At 35.3% G+C, this 20,433-nt stretch overlaps 1 protein-coding gene across 1 annotated transcript in view; it reads right to left on the bottom strand.

The window, feature by feature from the left end:
* Nucleotides 1–19,348, bottom strand: part of CEST (death domain associated protein) — a 115,651-nt gene extending 96,303 nt beyond the window's left edge. Inside the window, exons 1-2 of the mRNA XM_089796891.1 lie at nt 19,023–19,348; nt 18,896–18,940 (exon numbers count right to left, since the gene is read on the bottom strand). Coding sequence (XP_089653017.1) covers nt 18,896–18,940; nt 19,023–19,325 — 348 coding nt within the window. The 5' untranslated portion in view covers nt 19,326–19,348. The remainder of the gene's footprint in view (nt 1–18,895; nt 18,941–19,022) is intronic.
* Between the last annotated feature and the right edge of the window lie 1,085 nt (nt 19,349–20,433).

The raw sequence follows: 20,433 nt of genomic DNA, 5'->3' as shown, positions 1-20,433 counted from the left end.
TATGTAATGGCCTTCCAGAATATCAATATCTATAGCATTCACCATGTACTCAAAAAAAATTATAAGGTATGTGCACACACATTCTCATAATGCTTATCATATAAACATCCACCATGCAGAGTATGATCTATTATGATCTACATAGACATTGTAAGGTATCCATCATAATAGAAAAATAAGTTATTGTAAGATTGTCACCTTTCAATAACTTTTGCAAATACAAGTGACATCATTTGGAAGTCGTCAATTTCTCATGATGTACACAGGGGGGTAGGCCCATTAAAATCACATAGTTGTGAAGTATATTCATGAATTAGACTCCTCTTGTCTGGTACAATTTATTGATCATTGAAGAATCCATCTCAACATGGTTTACTACCTCTGAATCAATATGATCGAGATCAACAAAGGTTGGCTGAATCATATTCTCTATCTGCTCCCTCACGTTGAAGGTTGCCTCTAATGAAATGTCAGGCTCCCTCTAAATCTGATAGCTCTTGGGTGTCAAGTTGATATGTTGTCATGCATTCTAACACCAACTTCAGGTGCTGCACAAATAAAAAGTGACCTCCTGCTCAAGCTAGACCACTATCAAGAACTTGTGTTACCATCGTGGTTCTCTCCTCATCTTCCATTGATGTCCATATCATGTAATCCCTTTGTGCCTTAATCTTCAATGACTAAAATATTGCCTTCGTATACAAGACCCACTTCCAAGGAGAGACGCCATTCTAGTTCCAAATGTGAATTCCAAGAGAAGATTAAGTTATTAATATGATCAATATTAATATTTAATGCCTACTTGACATGTATATTTCATTAATATAATATATTGAAGAGATTAGACTTACCCACATTAATGTGGCTTAGTGTTAATATATTCCCAACTTCTAAAGTGGGGTTTACTAGTCATGCCTCTTACTTTCTTATTATTATTACCTTGTCCCATCATGTGCGCCCACCTTTCTTTAAGAGCAAGAGCTAAGCCTCTACATAAATCGACAAAGTTGTCTACCAAATAATCAAACTCCCTTTTACAATATTTCCATGCTCTCGATTCATTTCTTTCATTTTATATCGGCCACCCTATTCCAGCCTATATAGAAAACCTCTCATCACAAGTTGTGACAATCACCAAACTGTTGGGACCAAGTGCATCTCCGTGTAATAGGACATCAAACAGTTGCTGACCATCGACGATTGAAGAGGAACATGGTAACCGTTGAGCATTTGCACCATAATCAAGATTAAAGACTTTCCATAAATGATCTTTTATGTTGGAAAGAACTATGTATTGAAGATTTCGTACTTACTTCCCACGCTAATTCTTATTCCTTTAAACTTTGACCAATTTATATACAATACTCTTTTCCCAAGTATAATTCCATTATACCTTATCTTTGTTTACTTATGCTCTTCATTAATCCTTATTTGATTTAAACCAGTCATAAAACCTGCAGCATATTTTTGGCAAACATGCCTCAATGATGATATGAATCAACTCCCCCTTTGTATATATCCAAATTAGCTGCCAACAAAAGAATGAATAGTCCTGCAGCAGTAAAATTGAATACAAGAGGTAAATAACCTCTCAATGGATATAATCGGGGAGCCAAATACAATATAACTTAACATCGATGTCACTAGAGACATAGCAGAAAATGCAGATCCCATTCATACGTACATAGCCATGCTTACATCACCAGCGAAATATCAAGTAAATGTTTATCATCAAAAGAGATAAGGATATTAATTTTTTTTAAATGTTTGTTCGCTATAAGATATCAGTTCCAATTTCCATAGGAGCTATAAATTCAATCCTATTCTCCAATGACCATCTCCAATGTATTTCTCTAATCTATTTGTACATTTGCAGCCTGTGCTCTAATACCATGTTGATTTTCCTGATTGCTGAAAATGTATTTGCACTGCCATGCTTGATATAAACCAATTTGAAATCAGACATCATTATTAATATAATTATTTCTTTCATTAATTATTTGATTCTTTCAAATATTAATATTAAGAGATTATAGTGTGATCATTTCCTACTTAGAATATAAAGTTTTCATATCACTACATACATTGAAATTGAGATTTACACCTATCAGAAGATATATATATAAAACTTTATATGGTATCAAAGCCAAATTGGTAGAGAAATCTCGAATTTCAATTCAATTAAAAAGGGAAAGACATAATGACAAACAACGTCAGAGTGGAAGATAGACTTGAAGGTGCATCAAACTTTTTCTCTTGGAAAACTCGTATTATTACGATTCTTGAAGAACTGGAACTAGAAACCTACATTGAAGAAGATATTCCAATACCTCAAAATGAATTAGAAAGACTCACCTGGAAAAGACGAAACAATAAAGCAAGGAAAATTATTGTTGATTCAATAAAGGATCACATTCTTCCTTCTATATCAGATATCAAAAGTGCATATGAGGTATTCAAGATCATAAAAAATACATTTGAGATAAATAACTCAAGTAGACTGATCACCTTAAAATCTCAACTACTGAATACTAAAATGGAAAAAGGAGAACCTGTTCAATCTTATTTCAAGAAAATTTCTGAAATGAAGAAATGTTTATCATCTATTGGAAACAAAATAGAAGATCAAGAACTTTCATTAATAGCTCTTAGAGGGCTACCAATGTCTTGGGATACCTTCATTCAAGTGGTAAGTAGACCTTCAATTCCTACTTTTGATCAACTAAAAAATGAATGCATATTAGAAGAATCAAGTTTAATCTCCAGAGGAATCACATCAAATCAAGAAGGAGAAAATCAAGCTCTCCACACTGTCTCAAATAAACGAAAGAGAAAATTCAATAAAAGGAATTTTAGAAATAAAGATTACTCCCAAGTTAAGTGTTATAAGTGTGAGAAAATGGGACACACCTTTAGAAACTGTCTAGAGAGAGAAAAAATTCTAGCCTCCCTAGCTGAAACAAAAGAAAGTGAAAATCAACTATACTATTCCGCACTTTCAAGTGAAGTAAATTCAAATAAAGAAGCTTGGATCGTAGACAGTGGTGCACCTTGTCACATCTTTGGATTCAAAGATATGTTTGATACATTTGGACATTATATCACTGAAGGAGTTACAGTTGGAGACAACTCCACCTATTTTGTCAAAGGTATTGGGACTTGTTCTATCAAATTAAAAGATGGAACTACACTTAATCTTAAAGATGTCTTATTTGTACCAAGTACAAAGAGAAATCTAATTTCTATCTCAAGTCTAACCGATGATGGATATCAAGTCACCTTCAACAAAGACAAAGTACTATACTGACCTAATAACTCAAATCTGAAAAGTGCTATTATCATAGGGTCCAGATTTGGAACATTATATAGATTAAGCAATATTCAAAAGCAAGCCCTCAGTCATGAAACATCAAATGTTAGTGAATTATGGCATAGACGACTTGGGCATATTGGGTTCAGTTCACTTCCAAATTTAGATAAGATCACTTCTGGAACCCCTAAACTAGACTCAACCCATATAGGAACATGCAAAGGGTGTGCTCTAGGGAAAATCATAAAAAGACCTTTTCCCTCTAGTGAACATAAGTCAAAATCAGTTTTGGAACTAGTCCACTCAGACCTATGTGGACACATGCCCACACCATCTCTAGGAGAATTCCTTTATTATATATCCTTCGTTGATGATTTTTCTAGGAAGACTTGGATCTACTTTTTGAAAGCCAAAGAATCTAATGAAGTTCTATCAAAATTCAAAACTTCCAGAGCCTTAGTAGAAAATCAGACAGGTAAAAGGATTAAAACATTAAAATCAGACAATGGAGGGGAATATACATCTGAAATCTTCAAAAGTTTTTGCAATTCTATTGGGATTAAGAGGGAGTATACAATACCTTATAATCGTCAACAAAATGGAGTCACAGAAAGGAAAAATAGGACCATATTTGAAGCTACAAAAGCTATGTTACATGATCAAAATATGCACGCTTCATTTTGGGCAGAAGCCTCTAAGACTGCAATATACATTCAAAACAAATGTCCACATTCAATTCTAAAAAATACCACACCAGAAGAAGTTTTCTCAGGGACTAAACCAAATTTAAGTCATCTCAGAATATTCGGATGTCCAGTCTATATACACATACCCAAAGAAAAAAGGATTAAACTTGAACCTTCTAGAAAGAGAGGTATATTTATAGGATACAGTGAAAATTCCAAGGGTTATAGAATTTACATTCCCGGACAAAGATCAATTGAAATAAGTAGAGATGTAATTTTTGAAGAACACTCTGCTTTAAAACTTTCAACCGGCATAGAAGATGAACCAAACTTAGATGATGAGGAAACTAGACAAACTAAAAATCAGAGGGAGAACACATCTGAAGGAAAAGAATCAGATATAACTAATGGAAAGAAAAGACCATTATGGGCAAGGAAGATGATTGAAGAAAACAATGTAGAACCAGATGAGATCTCAAAAGAAAGCAAGAGAACTCGAAGTCAATCATGTTACACTGCTTTGATAACTGAGTTAAATAAAACCGAACCATCAACAACTGAAGAAGCTCTGAATTCACAAGAGTAGAAAGATGCCATGGTGGAAGAATACAATTCCATACTTCAAAACAATGTCTGGGATATTGTAATTAGACCTAAAGACAAATCATTTGTATCTTCAAAATGGTTATATAAAATCAAATACGCCACAAATGGAAGCATTGAAAAACACAAAGCTAGATTTGTTGCTCGAGGGTTTTCTCAGAAACCTAACATTGACTATGAAGAAACTTTTGCTCCGACAGCCCGCTACACTTCTATAAGAACGATCATTGCAATTGCAGCATCCAAAGGATGGAAGATTCATCAGATGGATGTAAAAACTGCATTCCTAAATCGGGTTATTAATGAAGAAGTCTACATAGAACAACCTAAAGGGTTCACTGTGAAAGATAAAAAGTTGTATGCATGTAAACTCAAGAAAGCACTCTCTGGTCTCAAACAAGCCCCTCCAGCTTGGTATGAAAGGATAGACAATTATCTATCCAAACTTGGATACTCAAAGAATGAAAACGACTCAAACATATACTTCAAAACCTCAAACGATGAGATGTTAATACTTGTTCTATATGTTGATGATTTACTAATAACAGGAGATGATAAATTGATTGAAAAATGCAAACAAGATCTAATAGCCGAATTTGAGATGAAAGATCTAGGGTTACTACACTACTTCTTGGGATTAGAAGTTAATCAGAAAAAGGACTACATCTTCTTACATCAAGGAAAGTACACTCAAGATATTCTAACTAGATTTGGAATGATGGATAGTAAGCCCTTATCTACTCCGATGGAAACAAACTTGCACAAGCTAAAAGAAGCCGCCTTAAACTCTGAGGACATCAATCCTACTCTCTTCAGACAGATAATTGGTCCGGCCTACCAGACATTAATGGGTCACTTTTGACCCCATGTCGGGCATTAATCAGGTTGCTAGCCCTATATAATTGTAGGCAGAAATATGTTCACTCGAGGATTGGTTTCTAGCAACTATAATTGAACCCTTACCCTTCAAACCCCCCTTCATATTATTGTAGGGGTAGGGCACTGATTAATTATTCGTCGCAAGTTAATTAAGTAGGAGGGCCCCCTACAATTCTATGTGGTATAGTTCCGGGAATAGTTATGTTGGGTGGGCCCCTCTAGCTATCCGCCCAATTATTATAGATAGTTCATGTAAGGGTCGAAAGATTTCCACCATAGAATAGTAGGGGCGGCATGTTGCGTATAGAATCTCGAGCTCCAATCACCCCTATAAATTTTAGGGGGGGGTTGCCTGCTCGATTCTAGCCACTATTTTAGTGACTCTAGCAAGCTTCTTAATTGGGGCTGATTCCCGACCGAGTCTATGGTACTGCTCGCCCTACCCTACAATTCTATGGGCTATGGAGTGGGCCCCTCTTTTCTAGCGGCCTATTATTTTATTGTGCCACCCCAAATGAATAAACGAGGATCTTGGGCTTCTGACTCACCGCATGGAAGACCATCTTAAGCCCATTACTCTATCATGATCAGAAACAACTCATGATAGTGTAATGGATGGGCATAAACAACCACTATAGTTCTGCTTCTCCTAGAACTGTAACCCAACTGTTGCCGCATACTTCTTATTCTCATTCTGACCCAACTCACATTACCCTATAGAATGGTAGGGCCCTTTAGAAGAGTAGGGGCAACGGAGAGTCAGTCGACCCCTATAAATTTTAGGCTATCCCGCTTCTTGGTTCCGAAAAGTGAATCCAACTTTGGAAGATTCTATACGTAACATGCCCAACAACTATTGTTGGAGGGGGTGGGAGGTCTAACTAGCCTAGAAAAGTGGTAGGGGGGGTGGGGTTTAATTACCTTTCATTATGAAGCAACCCCCATTATTTTTATAGGCCTCCAGGGAATAGGTCGGGGCCCACCCTACATGCTTAATTAATCAGCCTCATAGAATTGGGTGGGGACCCTCCTCCTAGTCCATAAAATGGTTTAGGGCTTGGAAACCCATAGAATGCAACTAAACTAAACTAAATAGCGGGGGGGGCATGTTACGTATAGAATCTGATTTGGCATCGTGGTATTGACGCGTCGATGGGCTCAGTGGGAGAGATACAATGACTCCTGGGAGAACTCATCACTCCTCTTATTGGCATATGCTATGCTACCAATGTCCTAAGTCATTTCATGTGTAAACCTAAGAAGATTCACTTAATGGCTGCCAAACACATCTTGAGATACTTACAAGGATCTATTGGTTTTGGATTAAAGTATAAAAATGTTGAGATAAATTTGGAAGGGTACACTGACTCAGATTGGGCAGGTTACTCCTCTAACTGTAAAAGCACTACAGGTTGTTGTTTCAGTCTTGGGTCAGCAATGATATCTTGGTTCAGCAGAAAACAACCAGTTGTTGCCTTAAGTTCTACTGAAGCTGAGTATGTAGCTACCTCCATGGGAGCACGTAAAGCAGTTTGGCTAAGGAAATTATTATTTGGGTTATTTGGAAAACCTCTAAATCCTACAATGATTCATTGTGATAATCAAAGTTGTATCAAACTATCTGGAAATCCAGTTTTCCACAATCGATCAAAGCATATCGAGACTCCTTATCACTATATAAGAGATATGGTTAGCAGAGATATTATTAAATTAAGTTATATCAGTACAAATGAGCAGAATGCTGATATTTTTACCAAACGTCTTGCGAAGTTAAAAATTGTGTACTTCAGAGGAAAACTTGGTATGACATTGTTGTAAATGCAATTATTATCTATTATATTCATGAATATAAAATAATTTCTTGCAAGCTTGTGTTGTGAAAAGTGACGACTTTTCTTGTGAAAGGTGACGACCTTTCTTGTGTTCTGATCCTATTATAAAGTGACAACTTTATCTATAGTTCATTTGTTTTCAAATAATGGTTGAAGTTAGGGTTATCTTTTTTCTTTGGGCCGGATCTTGCCGGACACATTGATAACCTTCATGGTTCTTCGAGCCGGATTTTGCCAAACACCATGAAAATCCATTATTTTTGAAGTTAGGGTTATCATTGTTCTTCGGGCCGGATCTTGCCGAACACATCGATAACCTTCATGGTTCTTTGGGCCAGATTTTGCCAGACACCATGAAAATCCATTGTGTTTTTTAATTCTTGGCTTTAAACACTATGATGATAACACCTTATTGTGTAAGTTGTTTTATTTCAATTTCCCTTTGCTAAAGAGGGAGTGTTAAATATGTTAGTTATGTGAGAAATTGAAATTAAATTTTGTGCCTATAGATATGTTATGTGTATCTATACTTCAGTACAGTATTACATGACTATTCATTAATTGTATATATACATATACATATAATATAATATATATATATATATATACACTATCAAATTAAGTTGAGCAAACTAAATAATAACATGTAATAATTCCTTGTGTTGTAATAAATTAACATTGGCAGTATTATATTCATCGTGGTTTTGATTACCATCGGTTCCTGTAGAGTACTGTCTGACCGACACGACCATTGTCGGGACTGACTCTTTCATAAGTCATGTCTTTCACTTAAAACGGCACACCACTTCCCCTACGTTAATATATATACATCTATGATGCTTAGAAACGATCAATAACCAAGGAAATTAGATTTCTTCTATCACAAATTACAATAAACCAATTTGAAATCAGACATCATTGTTAATATAATTATTTCTTTCATTAATTATTTGATTCTTTCAAATATTAATATTAAGAGATTATAGTGTGATCATTTCCTACTTAGAATATAAAGTTTTCATATCACTACATACATTGAAATTGAGATTTACACCAATCAAAAGATATATATATATATATATATATAAAACTTTACAAAACCAATAGGGAGATGCATCTAATAAGTCAGTAAATGAATGAAAACCAAACAAGCTGATCTAGATATATATTAATGCAAATAGGATAAAAAATCACATCCTCGTGTGGAATGTTGATGGCGCGTAGCCATAGTTTGATTGTTTGAACTCTAAAGCAAACTAAAAATAGAAAATTGTCTTTGTAAGACTATAAGCAAATACAATTGTCAAGTACAATATCAAAAAACTCCACATCTTCCTTTTCCCCTTCCTAGCTACTCAAGTAAAAACTACTGGGAGGTCTTGCCCTAGACTCTTGGTATCATTGTCATGTGTATGTTGTCTCATCTTTTAGTTTCAATCATTCCTTATTATGTCAGTAGCTCTTCTTACTTAAGTCAATCTGATGATAGTTCAATTACTGAGAATTGATCGACTAGTTGTCCATCAATCACCACACTACATATATTATTCACCAATATTAGTGGTGTTGGTTATCTAATTGTAGATCATCACTTCTATAGTTGTGTCATTGATTTAGTAACATAGTCATAATCATGGTTATGATATGTCGATAGACTCCTATATGATGATTGTTTTGTTCCTTACAATGTTCCCGATAGCGGAAGTCCCTAAGATTATTTCAAATGGAATAGACCACGACTGGCTATAATATCCCTCAATTGGATAATCAAATGATTGGCATATAATCGCTAATTATAATATAGTATATGTGAGTATGATTGTTGTATGAATTGGTCATGCACAATAAAATCTTGAAATGTCGTGATAAATTGTCGATATATCAGCAATGGAACATCAAAATATTGGCGACAAATTGAAACTTATTTGTCATAATAATTTGACATAGTTTGTTGGGAGCCAAAACTTCTCGCAATAAGTTGTCTTATCCCAAAGATATTGGCAATATTTTAATCCATGGTACCTCTATGATTAAATATTGGGCATCACATTGACATTCAAAAGTAGGTTGGTTGTTGATTCACCCTTCAGCAAGATGGAAGTACTCAGAACATTCATGTATCATTGACCACTATCTTTAAATATAGCTTCCAAACCAACCTAGGATGGACATTAGATGAACAAGCATGGACAACATCCTTTTTACCAAGACAGAAGCAACTCACAACTGGCATTGGATTATTGAACAATTCACAGAGTATAAGAATAAATAATTTTTAAGTGTAGTTCAAAGGGATGGAATAATGGGATTGATATTACTCAACAGCTACACAAAAGGAAGAGTTCCATTGATAACCAAAGAATGAAAGAAATGAAAGATTTTTAATGATGTCCATGAGGCCATAAGCCTAAGGGACCCACATAAAACTCCTAGTCAATTTGAGAATGATTATTTCAAATCAAACACTAAACTACCAATCACCAAAACGTATGTATTCTCGGGAGTGTGATCCATTTGGAAGAGTTCTCTCTCTTTGGTAACAAGATAAGAGACATGTCTTTTCATTCCTCCTAAAGAAATATAAAGGCACAAGACCATTATTGATTGGAGGATGGTTGTGGTGTAGCTACAATTAAATGTCTACCCATGCTTCTTTTGAGGATTTTGAATGCAAGTGTCATGGTGATTGAATGAATGAACGGTTTTAATAGTGTCCATAAAGACAAATAGCCTATGGGACTCACAAATACATAGCAATATAGGTAAGCAAAAAAGTCCAAAACAAAAAGAACCCCAACACCGTGCCTACTTGATCTTCTTTTTTAGTTGTATCTTGGATCTTCTATTGTGTACCTTAATCAAGTAATCTACAGCTTTTGTTATCCATTCTTCTTCGAATAGGTTACTCGAGGAACCCATATTTTGAAGCTCAATTTAAATGATCTAAAAGTCCTCTTAAGTCAAAACACTCCATGATGTAATGTCATAGTGTCTCCATCGTTTCTAGAATACAATTAAAACATCTTCTATGTACCCACTCTATTTTAGGTATCATCCACCTTCCATCTTACACTTGAGTTGATACAAACTAGTTTATAGTTGAGCCATTAGCTTTATTGCTTTCCATTTTATTTTCATTCCTACATAGGTTTTTTGTGCCTGGTCATATCCAGGATTGTTTCCTCCCAAGGTTCCTTGTCCATTTGCTTCACTTGACTTCTCCATGCACCAACTTCTTAATTCCATCATTGTTATTTGAGTACTCTTTTATGCTAATACCCCACTTATTCATCCCCTTGTCATTTTATTCCATCTAAATGCTCTTCCTTCTACCTAAATTCTCTTCCACTACCATTTTGGGCCAACGAGGTAGTTCCATGTTCTCTAGCTTCTTTAGAAAACTTAGCAGCTGAATCAAAGTTAGCACCTCTACAAAATAGGTGCCAACTTCCACAAAGGCAATCCCATAGGGAATGAGCAATTTTATTTAAGGATAATTGTGATTAAATGGTTGTGTAATCTTTCTATATGTCTCCACTTCATTGTTGATGTGTTGCCACCCCAAACTTCACATACATATAGCATCACGCATACCACTAGCAGTCCAAAGAGCGTTTTCTTAGTTTTCTAGTCCTACAATTTAGATCTTTTGCATCCATTTTGTAATGTGTACAACACTTTCCATCCCCCTTTTCCCTTTTTCTCTACATGTCTTCTATCTTATCTCATTGTGGAGATCAACACCAAGATATTTTTAATCATTAACCACTTAAAAGGGCTGCCTTTGAAGATAAATTTCATGTGAAGCTTCTTTCTCTTCAAGGCAAAGATCATGGCCTTAGTTTTGCTAGTGTTCACCTACAACCCTGTTTCTTTGCAAAAAGATTCTAGAGCTTTCAAAAGTTCCTTCCTATCATGCACTATGTTTGTCATTAAAATAAGGTCATTTGTATAGAGAAGCAACTTTGTTTCATGATTGATCTATTAGATATTATAATGTTTCTTTAATGGTTATCTTAGTTAATCTTTAGTTTATTTGGTAGTCTCTATTTCTGTCTTTAGTTCACAATTGTTTCTATTAGAAACATTGTCTTTGTAAATCTAGATAAGGAGCATTCATCTCCTTTGTTTAATACAACTACAACAACATTGATTTACCATAACATGGTATCAGAGCAGGTCAATGGGCTTTCATGAAATGTGGCGGATTTTTTAAGAAAAAATTGAGCCTCTTTTGATCTAGAAGCCTTTCCACAAATTTCCTTTTCGATTTTTAGAAATAAAAATCGTTAGTGGTATTTTATGAAACTTTTGCGGTTCGTCTTCGAGAATTTTTGTTGGAAATCGCACGCCTAGTTAAGGGTTTTGATCCCACAATTTCTCAGTTACAGCAAAAGTCTCTGATTTTTTGGGGTTGCGTGTACTTGCATATTTGTTGCATGTTTGTTACATGCACTTGCATGTGCTTGCATGTTGCTTGCATGTGTTGGTTTACCATGTGAAGTCTTGTGTTTTGTTACCTTTAAAAATTGTGTTGGGTTTTCATAAATTTTTTCCCTCGAATAATTTCTGGTTATGTAATTCACAAAGTTGTGTGGGATTCCTTTGTGGGTTTTTCCTCAAAAATTATCTAGTGGGTTTTATTGTTTTTCCTCAAAAAACAAAGCTTTGTATTATTGTTAGTGTAGTTTTTTATTTTTTCTATTTTGCTAGGTTTTTCCTACACTTTTAATAATCTCGCTTAGGTTAATAAAGCATGTCTTATTAGGTGAATGGTTGTGAGGTGTCACCTTCCTACATGTGAGCATCCATTAGCTATCTTGGAAAGATACTTTGCTATCTTTAGTCTGATAGATGGTTGCTCCTCATTGGTTGGTGTTGCCACCTCCTCCCTCTTCCTAGCCTATATAAGCATGCTACTTGGCTTGTATTTGCATCTCTTGTTTTTGCATCCTCTTAATGCTATTTTGCTTCTAGCATTTGCATTACTCTCTTGGAGACTAACTCTATGATGCTATTTTGATTTTGTATCATCTGCATTCATAGTTTAGATATTTACTCTTTGCACTAGTTTTCTGGGTTATTAATCTTTTCAGATTCTAACATGGTATCAGAGCTTTTCTATGTGCAAGAGTAGATTTTAGTTTCCTTATTTGAGAGATTCGGGGGGGGCAAATAAACTTTATTGTAGTTTTTTGAAAAACGAAGTATGCTCTTCTCTTGCATCTTTGGATGATCCTGAGAATCAGAAAAGTTTTGACAAAAACGGTTTTTCTCTGGGGTTTCAATCTCAAATCTGACAACCAACTTGCATATTTGGAGTTTTCAATCAGTTTTGCAGGTTCCATCATGCCATTGATGGACTTAGGAAGCTGATCCAACATTTGCATGTCATATTCTGGTTGCTGGGGTCATTTTTTTGATTTTTGGAGCCGTTTTTTACTGTCAAAGGCGTCTGATTTACACTAAAGCAACATCTTTTGTACATCAGCAAGAAAAACGCTTTCTGGGTTTTGTTCGCAGCCCTGAAAAACCATCTGGGTATCTTTCAGATTTTGCATGCAAGCTGTATATTTTTCAGAATCGAGCATGCAAAGCTACAGCCATACCCCTCTCCATTGGCAGTCGCAGATTTGAATGCAGTTTTCAAATGTCTCGTTCTTGCTCATACGGACTCCGATTTTGATGATTATTGTTATGAACTTGGCTATTTTTTTGTGCTCTATCCACTAGTGGAGTTGTTTTTTGATTTTCATGCATGAATCCTTCAGAAATTGCAGATTCTTAGCCGTGACTGTGCACAGTTCTCGTTTTGGAAACTTCGGAAGATCATAACTTTCTCATACGACCTCATATCGAGGCGATTCTTTTTTTGAAAGTGCATGATTTTTTGAGTAGATCGCAGTGGTGCTATTTGTTTTCTTGATTATTGTGCCCAAGTTTCACTTTTAGCATATGCTCTTCATGAGGGTTTGTAATGCATTGAAATCAAGACCACTAAGTATTTCTTTCTAGTGGTAGTTGTAAACGCACTAAAATAAAGTGCCAAATCATATTTCTTTGGGGGGGGTTCTTTGATTGAGTAAAAAGTGGGGGGCATTGTCGTGGTTGGGTTCTCTTCTTTCTAGCATTTCTTCTTTGCATTTCTTCATCATGGATCAAACAAATATGCCCATCCTAACTCCATACAATTACTTTGAGTAGAAATCACGCATGACAATTCACTTAAAGAACGCTGGATTAAATAGGATAACTATGGGACTTGAAACTGAACCTGCTAAAGATAAAGATAAGCCTAAGTGGTTTAACAAATGTGATGAGGCATTTGGAACATTGTGTTTGTCTGTTTCTCCTGACTTGCTATTTCACATTGAGTCTTTGGATACACCAAATGAAGTATGGACAAAGCTAGAAACACTATTTGGCACACAAGATTCAATGAGGGGTCATATGTTGGAAAATGAATTAATTAGTTTGAGTCCAGGCAATTTCAACACAATCCAAGATTTCTTCACCAAATTGAAATCACTAAGGCTGCAGTTAAAACAATGTGGAATTGAAAAGAAAGATGAACAACTGATTCTTAGTATTCTCTCTAAGCTAAGTTCAGAATATTCTGTGTTTGTCGCTACCTTCTATGCTACTAAGGGTGCACTTGGTACTCAATTCGCCATGCCATCTTTAGATGATTTTGCTATCAATCTCACTCGAGAACAAGACAAGCTAATCCAGATGGGCATTCTTAAGTCCTCTAAGTCACATACCTTGGCTGCCAACCAAGGCACAAAAGAACAACAAGGACAAAGTAGTAACAACAATAGTAAGGACAAGAAACAAAAGAATAGTCAGGAGAAGAAGGATCAGATGCTGATTTCTTCAAAAGCAACTATTGATACACCATCTTCCAAGGGCGATAAGCCTAAGAAAGAAAAGGTCAAATGTGCCTATTGTAAAAGACCTGGTCATGATAAACATAAATGTTTGCAAAAACAACTTGATCACTTGACATACATTCTTGAGAAGAATAATATCAGTGTTCCTGAGTCTATCAAACAAAGTTCTAATGAAGGGTCTAACAAAGAAAAAGAAAATAGCAAGGGGAAAGGGAAGGGCAAGGCGCTTTTTGCAGTTGCTTCCTCACCATCCACTTGGGTTCTTGATTCGGGTACTTCACACCACATGGCTTCATCTAAGGAAGAAATTGCATCCTTGGAGCCGTGTACTATGCCTTCTATTTTGATGGGTGATAACACTCTTGTTGAGGTGTGTGGGAGAGGGTCTGTTGATGTGGGGGATGGCACATTCCATGATGTTCCTTATGTACCCTCATTGTCAACTAATCTCCTATCGGTACACCAGATCACTCACACAGGTTTAGGCAAGCGGGTTGAGTTCACTCCTGATTCAGTGGAGATACGTGAGTTGCACAATGATTCTACAGTTGCAGTTGGGAGAGCAGATCATCAATCACGACTCTATATGTTTTCTCACTTTGTTTCTAATCCTCCTTTGACTGTTTTTCTCACTCACTTTAATGATGTGAGCAGATTATGGCATGAGCAGTTTGGCCATCTTAACTTCCACTACTTGCATCAGCTTAACCATCAGAGCATGGTCACGGGGTTGCCTTCTACTTTGACATTGGAGTCACTTGGAATACATGATAGATCTTCTAATGGGTCAAATTCACTTGAGCAGTCTTCTACCTCCACTTTTGATGCAAAGAGTGATTCAGAGGACTCACCTCCTTCCTCTCCTAGTCATCATTCACAGGTTGATGATTCTCCTCTAGATTCTCCATCTTCTGGTCCACTTTGGGCTAGACAGACCTTGCAGTTTGCAGGTGATTGGGTTGGGGATCCATCAGACACCAAGCAGACTCGTTCACAATTCCAGGCTGCTCTACATATCTTCATTGCTACTGCCTCAAATCCACAGTCCTTTCATGAGGCTTCTGGTATTTCTGAGTGGGATACAGCTATGCAGGAAGAGTATAGTTCCTTGATGAGGAACCACACTTGGGATCTTGTCCCTTTTTCTAAGGGAAGAAAAATTGTTCGATGTAAGTGGATCTACCGGACAAAATTTGCAAGCTTTGCTGGGGGTATGGGATGCTTCATCTTTTGGGGGGGCTGCTTCCTCTCACTTGGAGTCCTAATTTTCTTTGGGGAGTCTCTTTTCTCTCTCTTTTGGGGGAATTTTATGTACATGGGTACCTCATCAGGCTTGACTTGCCGGGACCCATTTCTACATCCACCTAAGCTTCGCTTATGGGGGGGTGTTAGTGTAGTTTTTTATTTTTTCTATTTTGCTAGGTTTTTCCTACACTTTTAATAATCTCGCTTAGGTTAATAAAGCATGTCTTATTAGGTGAATGGTTGTGAGGTGTCACCTTCCTACATGTGAACATCCATTAACTATCTTGGGAAGATACTTTGCTATCTTTAGTCTGATAGATGGTTGCTCCTCATTGGTTGGTGTTGCCACCTCCTCCCTCTTCCTAGCCTATATAAGCATGCTACCTGGCTTGTATTTGCATCTCTTGTTTTTGCATCCTCTTAATGCTATTTTGCTTCTAGCATTTGCATTACTCTCTTGGAGACTAACTCTATGATGCTATTTTGATTTTGTATCATCTGCATTCATAGTTTAGATATTTACTCTTTGCACTAGTTTTCTGGGTTATTAATCTTTTCAAATTCTAACAATTATTTGGTTTTGACTAATTTTTCACCTCAAAAACCATGTTGGGTTTTGATCAATTTTTCACCTCACAAAACATGTTCAATTTTTTCGATCTTTCTCCTAAAAAATCGCACCGTTTTGCAATCTATTTTGGGGGATCATGCTCATTTGCAAAGTGTGGAGGGTTTGTCAATTTTTTATCAAAATGGTGCTAGTTGTTCTTAGTGTTTGTCTTTGTCTCCAAGGAAGAGTAGCTTCGTTATCAAACATCAAATTGGATATTTTATGATGATTTCCGGTCAGATGTTTTTTTGATTCTTGGAGGGTTAGTGGCAGACTTATCTCGGTGGCAAAGTCAATGGAAGGCTCTTGTCTCTTGTTGCAGAGCATTCTAAAGAAGAGGACATTGTTCTCTGTTCTTTTATGGACCTATTTTGCTTCTTGGTCATTAACATTTTGCAAAGCCAGGGAGGGTCTCAGTTGCAGCAAAACGTTTTGAAGAATTTGTGACCAAAAGACATCAATTGGACAATGACCATTAAGGGAGGGTATTAGAATATTATAATGTTTCTTTAATGGCCATCTTATTTAGTCTTCAATTTATTTGGTAGTTTTTATTTCCGTCTTTAGTTCACGATTGTTTCTATTAGAAACATGGTCTTTGTAAATCTATAAAAGGAGCATTCATCTCCTTTGTTTAATACAACTACAACAACATCGATTTACCATAACATGATCAAGTGAACAACCCCACCATCAAATGAACTATCCACTCCTCTAATTTGTCAATAAACAACCCAAATAGCATAGGAGATAATGAGAAACCTGACTCAACCCTAATGTCACTTATAAAACATTATGATAATCCTTGCTTGGTCCTAATTTTGGCCCAAATTTGATCATACAACCTATGAACAACTGCCCTCTGCTTTTTTGGGATTCCCAATTCTTCTATTCTACTCTATAATTTGGTTTTAGGTATAGTGTCAAATGCTTTATTGAAGCCAACAAAACTAGAGAATACCTATCCTCTTTGTTTATTCCAACCTTCTTAATCAGGGGTCTAAATGTAATGTTGATCGATGGTAGAGTGCTTTGACCTAAAGCCCACTTACCCTTTGGCCTTTCACACTCTTTTTGTCCATCTCTACCCAGATATTAATTTGTCCTTCTATCATGTTCCCAAATAGATTTTTGAACAAAGAAGTGACCATTGTAAATTTGTACTTTGAAGGGTTGTTGATATCGCCACTTTTGTGTGAGGGGATGATGACAAAAGTCATCTAATTTGTGAGAAACCCATTCCAAGTAACCCCATTAAATATATTTTTTTGATATGTGGTGTGAGGGGTTCCATTTCTCATTTGGTTGGGGTGTTAGACATGTAATATTTGATCCAAGTAGTGATCATGTAACTTTGGTGTTACGGTGTTTGCTCTTCGCATGTCATTCGTCAAGTATTTGAGATCTTGCAAGTGACATTTTAGATTAGTGTTGCACACTTCATATATTCTACACCTCAATATTTCTAATGGCATCTCGGTTTTAAAAAAATAAGGCGTCATATTAAATATAAGACATCGTGTGTAGGTATATAAAGGGTCTTATAAGTGTTTTTGACCCATGGTTTGATATCCATTGTATGGCAATATTATGTAGTGATTTTCATAGTAGTATGCATCTATATAATTGTGTATAGATTACGAATAAGCAAAAACACAAACAAAAGAAAACATCTTATTATGTTGGGAATGGCTTTTTTTTTTATAAGGAGTGTTATTTTCGCTCAATTTTTGAAAAATATTTCTTAGAGTAAATATCATCTTATATTATTAGTGCCATAATTTTCTTTCTGACGCATTTAAGATTGGGTTACCTATGCTTCTCATTCATAGAATATAAGCTTATCAATATCTTTTCTCTTTATAAGTACACTTCTAGCTGGCAAGATCTCTTCAATCAATGAATGAATCAAGGCCAAAGCAGCCTATGGGACCCCCTAGAAAAAGCAAACAACCCAAAAAAGGGTGTCAGAACATTAGGCCCTTAGTAACTGCTTCTTCAAGTTTGCTCTTCAAGAATGAATTTCGGTCACTGCGTTTGCTGTCCTGTCTAGCTCTATTTCTTCAAAAAGAGCACCTGAATTGCCTGCTTCTAAAATATCCTCATAGCAGGAGCAGATGTTGTTGTATGCTGAGCACTCCATGATAAATGTTGATGTCTCTACTGCTCCCATAAATACTTAAGTCTAATTTCCTTCTACTACAAGCGCAAGCTAAGGTTAAAAAATAAAGCTTACAACTAAGGGCACACACAAATCAGCATGCCTCTTGGACATTGGAGAACGCCTCTGGCAAAGGATCTTCTCACTTTTCCCTACATATATTGTTGAAATTTCATAATTATTGAGTCTAAACCTCGTGATCAAGCTACGAAATAAACCGAGCCATCCCTCTCAAACTGTTTATAGGAAATAAACTTAGAGGTGGTCATCATTGCAATTGCTCAGCATTACCGCCAGATCAGGCCTATTGGACAATGAATACAAAGAAACAGGTGAAAGAAAACTCAATGAAAAAATGTAACCCATAAGATGTTGTGTATGCGAGATTGAATTCCCGACAAATGAGAAGCGCAATTGAAATGTGACAAAATGTAACTCCCTTGGTTTCCAATGAAATTTGACTATACGTGTTAATATAAATGTTTTTTGGTTGATTTTTTCAAAGACGGTTCTTTTGTTTGCGGATTGCGAGGTTGTTATCCCAAGGCTAAACGCTAGACAACAATCAAGAGGATCTGGCACAAGGCAACTCCCCTTGTTTCTAATGTAAACTTAATCTAAATGTAAATGTTTATTGCCATTTTTGTGGTTAAATGAATAGACTGAGAACACATACCTCATTTATAGTCATGTCTCTCTTCTTCTTGAGAAGCTCCACAACCTGCAAAATCGCCATATCTTATTTTACCGGGCATAACCAAATACAAAAAGCAGAAGATACGATATCGCAATAAACAACATACTCTCAAGATTTGGCGAATGTACTCCTCGTCTTCCACTTCCTCGACCCCACCTGCTTCCTGCACATCAGTTTCTCCCTCACCTTGAGAAATTGATGATAAAAGAGAGTATCCTCTGCTTCCATGGATCCTAACAATTTTGTCTGGATAAATATTTTGTGGGTTCGTTATCTTAAGCCTGGTGGATGCAGATTGAAGGTCGACGCAATTTAAACTTTCCCTACGAATAAATCTTCCCTCCCATTTACTCTCTTGTGGGCGCTGAAGCCCGGCAAGTGCAGAGCTATTCCGAGAAGCTATGGCCATTCTTTTGAATCGATCATGTTTGTAAATATTGTATTCAATTGAAATGCTATAAGTGGTTCTGACCTTTCAATAAACCGGGATTTGTTTTTCCTATTTAATTTGTCTTCGAGAAAACCTATTTTTAAACACTACTTTGACAAAATGAAATAGTCCTCTTCTGTGATAAACCTTACAAATGAACATTTGCAGAAATGTATATGCTTTCAACATTGTTAATATGCATTCAATATTTCTAGTATGCACCTCCTCCTTTTTTTTAAAAAAAAAATAATGTAAAACTACTTTATATTCTTCGAGAGGATCTTATTTTCATAATAAGAATGATTGATTTTTCGTACTTATTACATTTTTTCCATACTTATTATATTTTTTAAGTGATATTATAAGAATGAATGATTTATTTCATATATTACATTTTAAGTGATATTCATAAAAGGATAAATGGTGTAGTGTGATGGTTAAGTTGTGATGTTATTAGTTCCTGCCAAGGTAGGAATATTTATGCATTCATGTCAATGCAAATATGACATTAACACTAACCAATCAAATCAAAGAATTAAAAAGATTATATGAGATTTTAAATGTTTATATCTTTTTCTAATTTTTCATTATTTTATAAATCACATTTTTCATCCATTCTACTGGTCTATACTATTTTTGGTGGGCAAAAAATTAATTTTCTTCAACAAAAAATACAAATATTTTGTAACAACTTCATCTTGCATTAATGAATGTATTAATTACAACTTTATCTTTATCACATTTGTGATAAGATTTTATTTTTTCAATAATTTTATCTTCCACCTCATCAATATTAATTATCACAATCTATTAAATATTTTTAATTTCTTATTTTAAATATATTTATTATTATTAGTTTTACATTGATGTTTATTTTTCACTATTTGATATAACTTGTTCCTAAAACTTCATGTAATACATAAGTTTAAATTATATTTATATATATATATATATATATATATATATATATATATATATATATATATATATATATATATATATATATATATATCTTTTTAATATAATTTATATGTGTTATATCTTTGTATTTGAATTTCTAATTTTTTAAAAATTTTGCTTTTTTAAT

The sequence above is a fragment of the Cupressus sempervirens genome, chromosome 8 (assembly GCF_028749045.1).
Source record: "Cupressus sempervirens isolate cs-2001-9-10 chromosome 8, ASM2874904v1, whole genome shotgun sequence".
Taxonomy (NCBI): domain Eukaryota; kingdom Viridiplantae; phylum Streptophyta; class Pinopsida; order Cupressales; family Cupressaceae; genus Cupressus; species Cupressus sempervirens.
The sequence above is the reverse complement of the archived record's forward strand: the minus strand, read 5'-3'. Positions and strand labels throughout refer to the sequence as shown.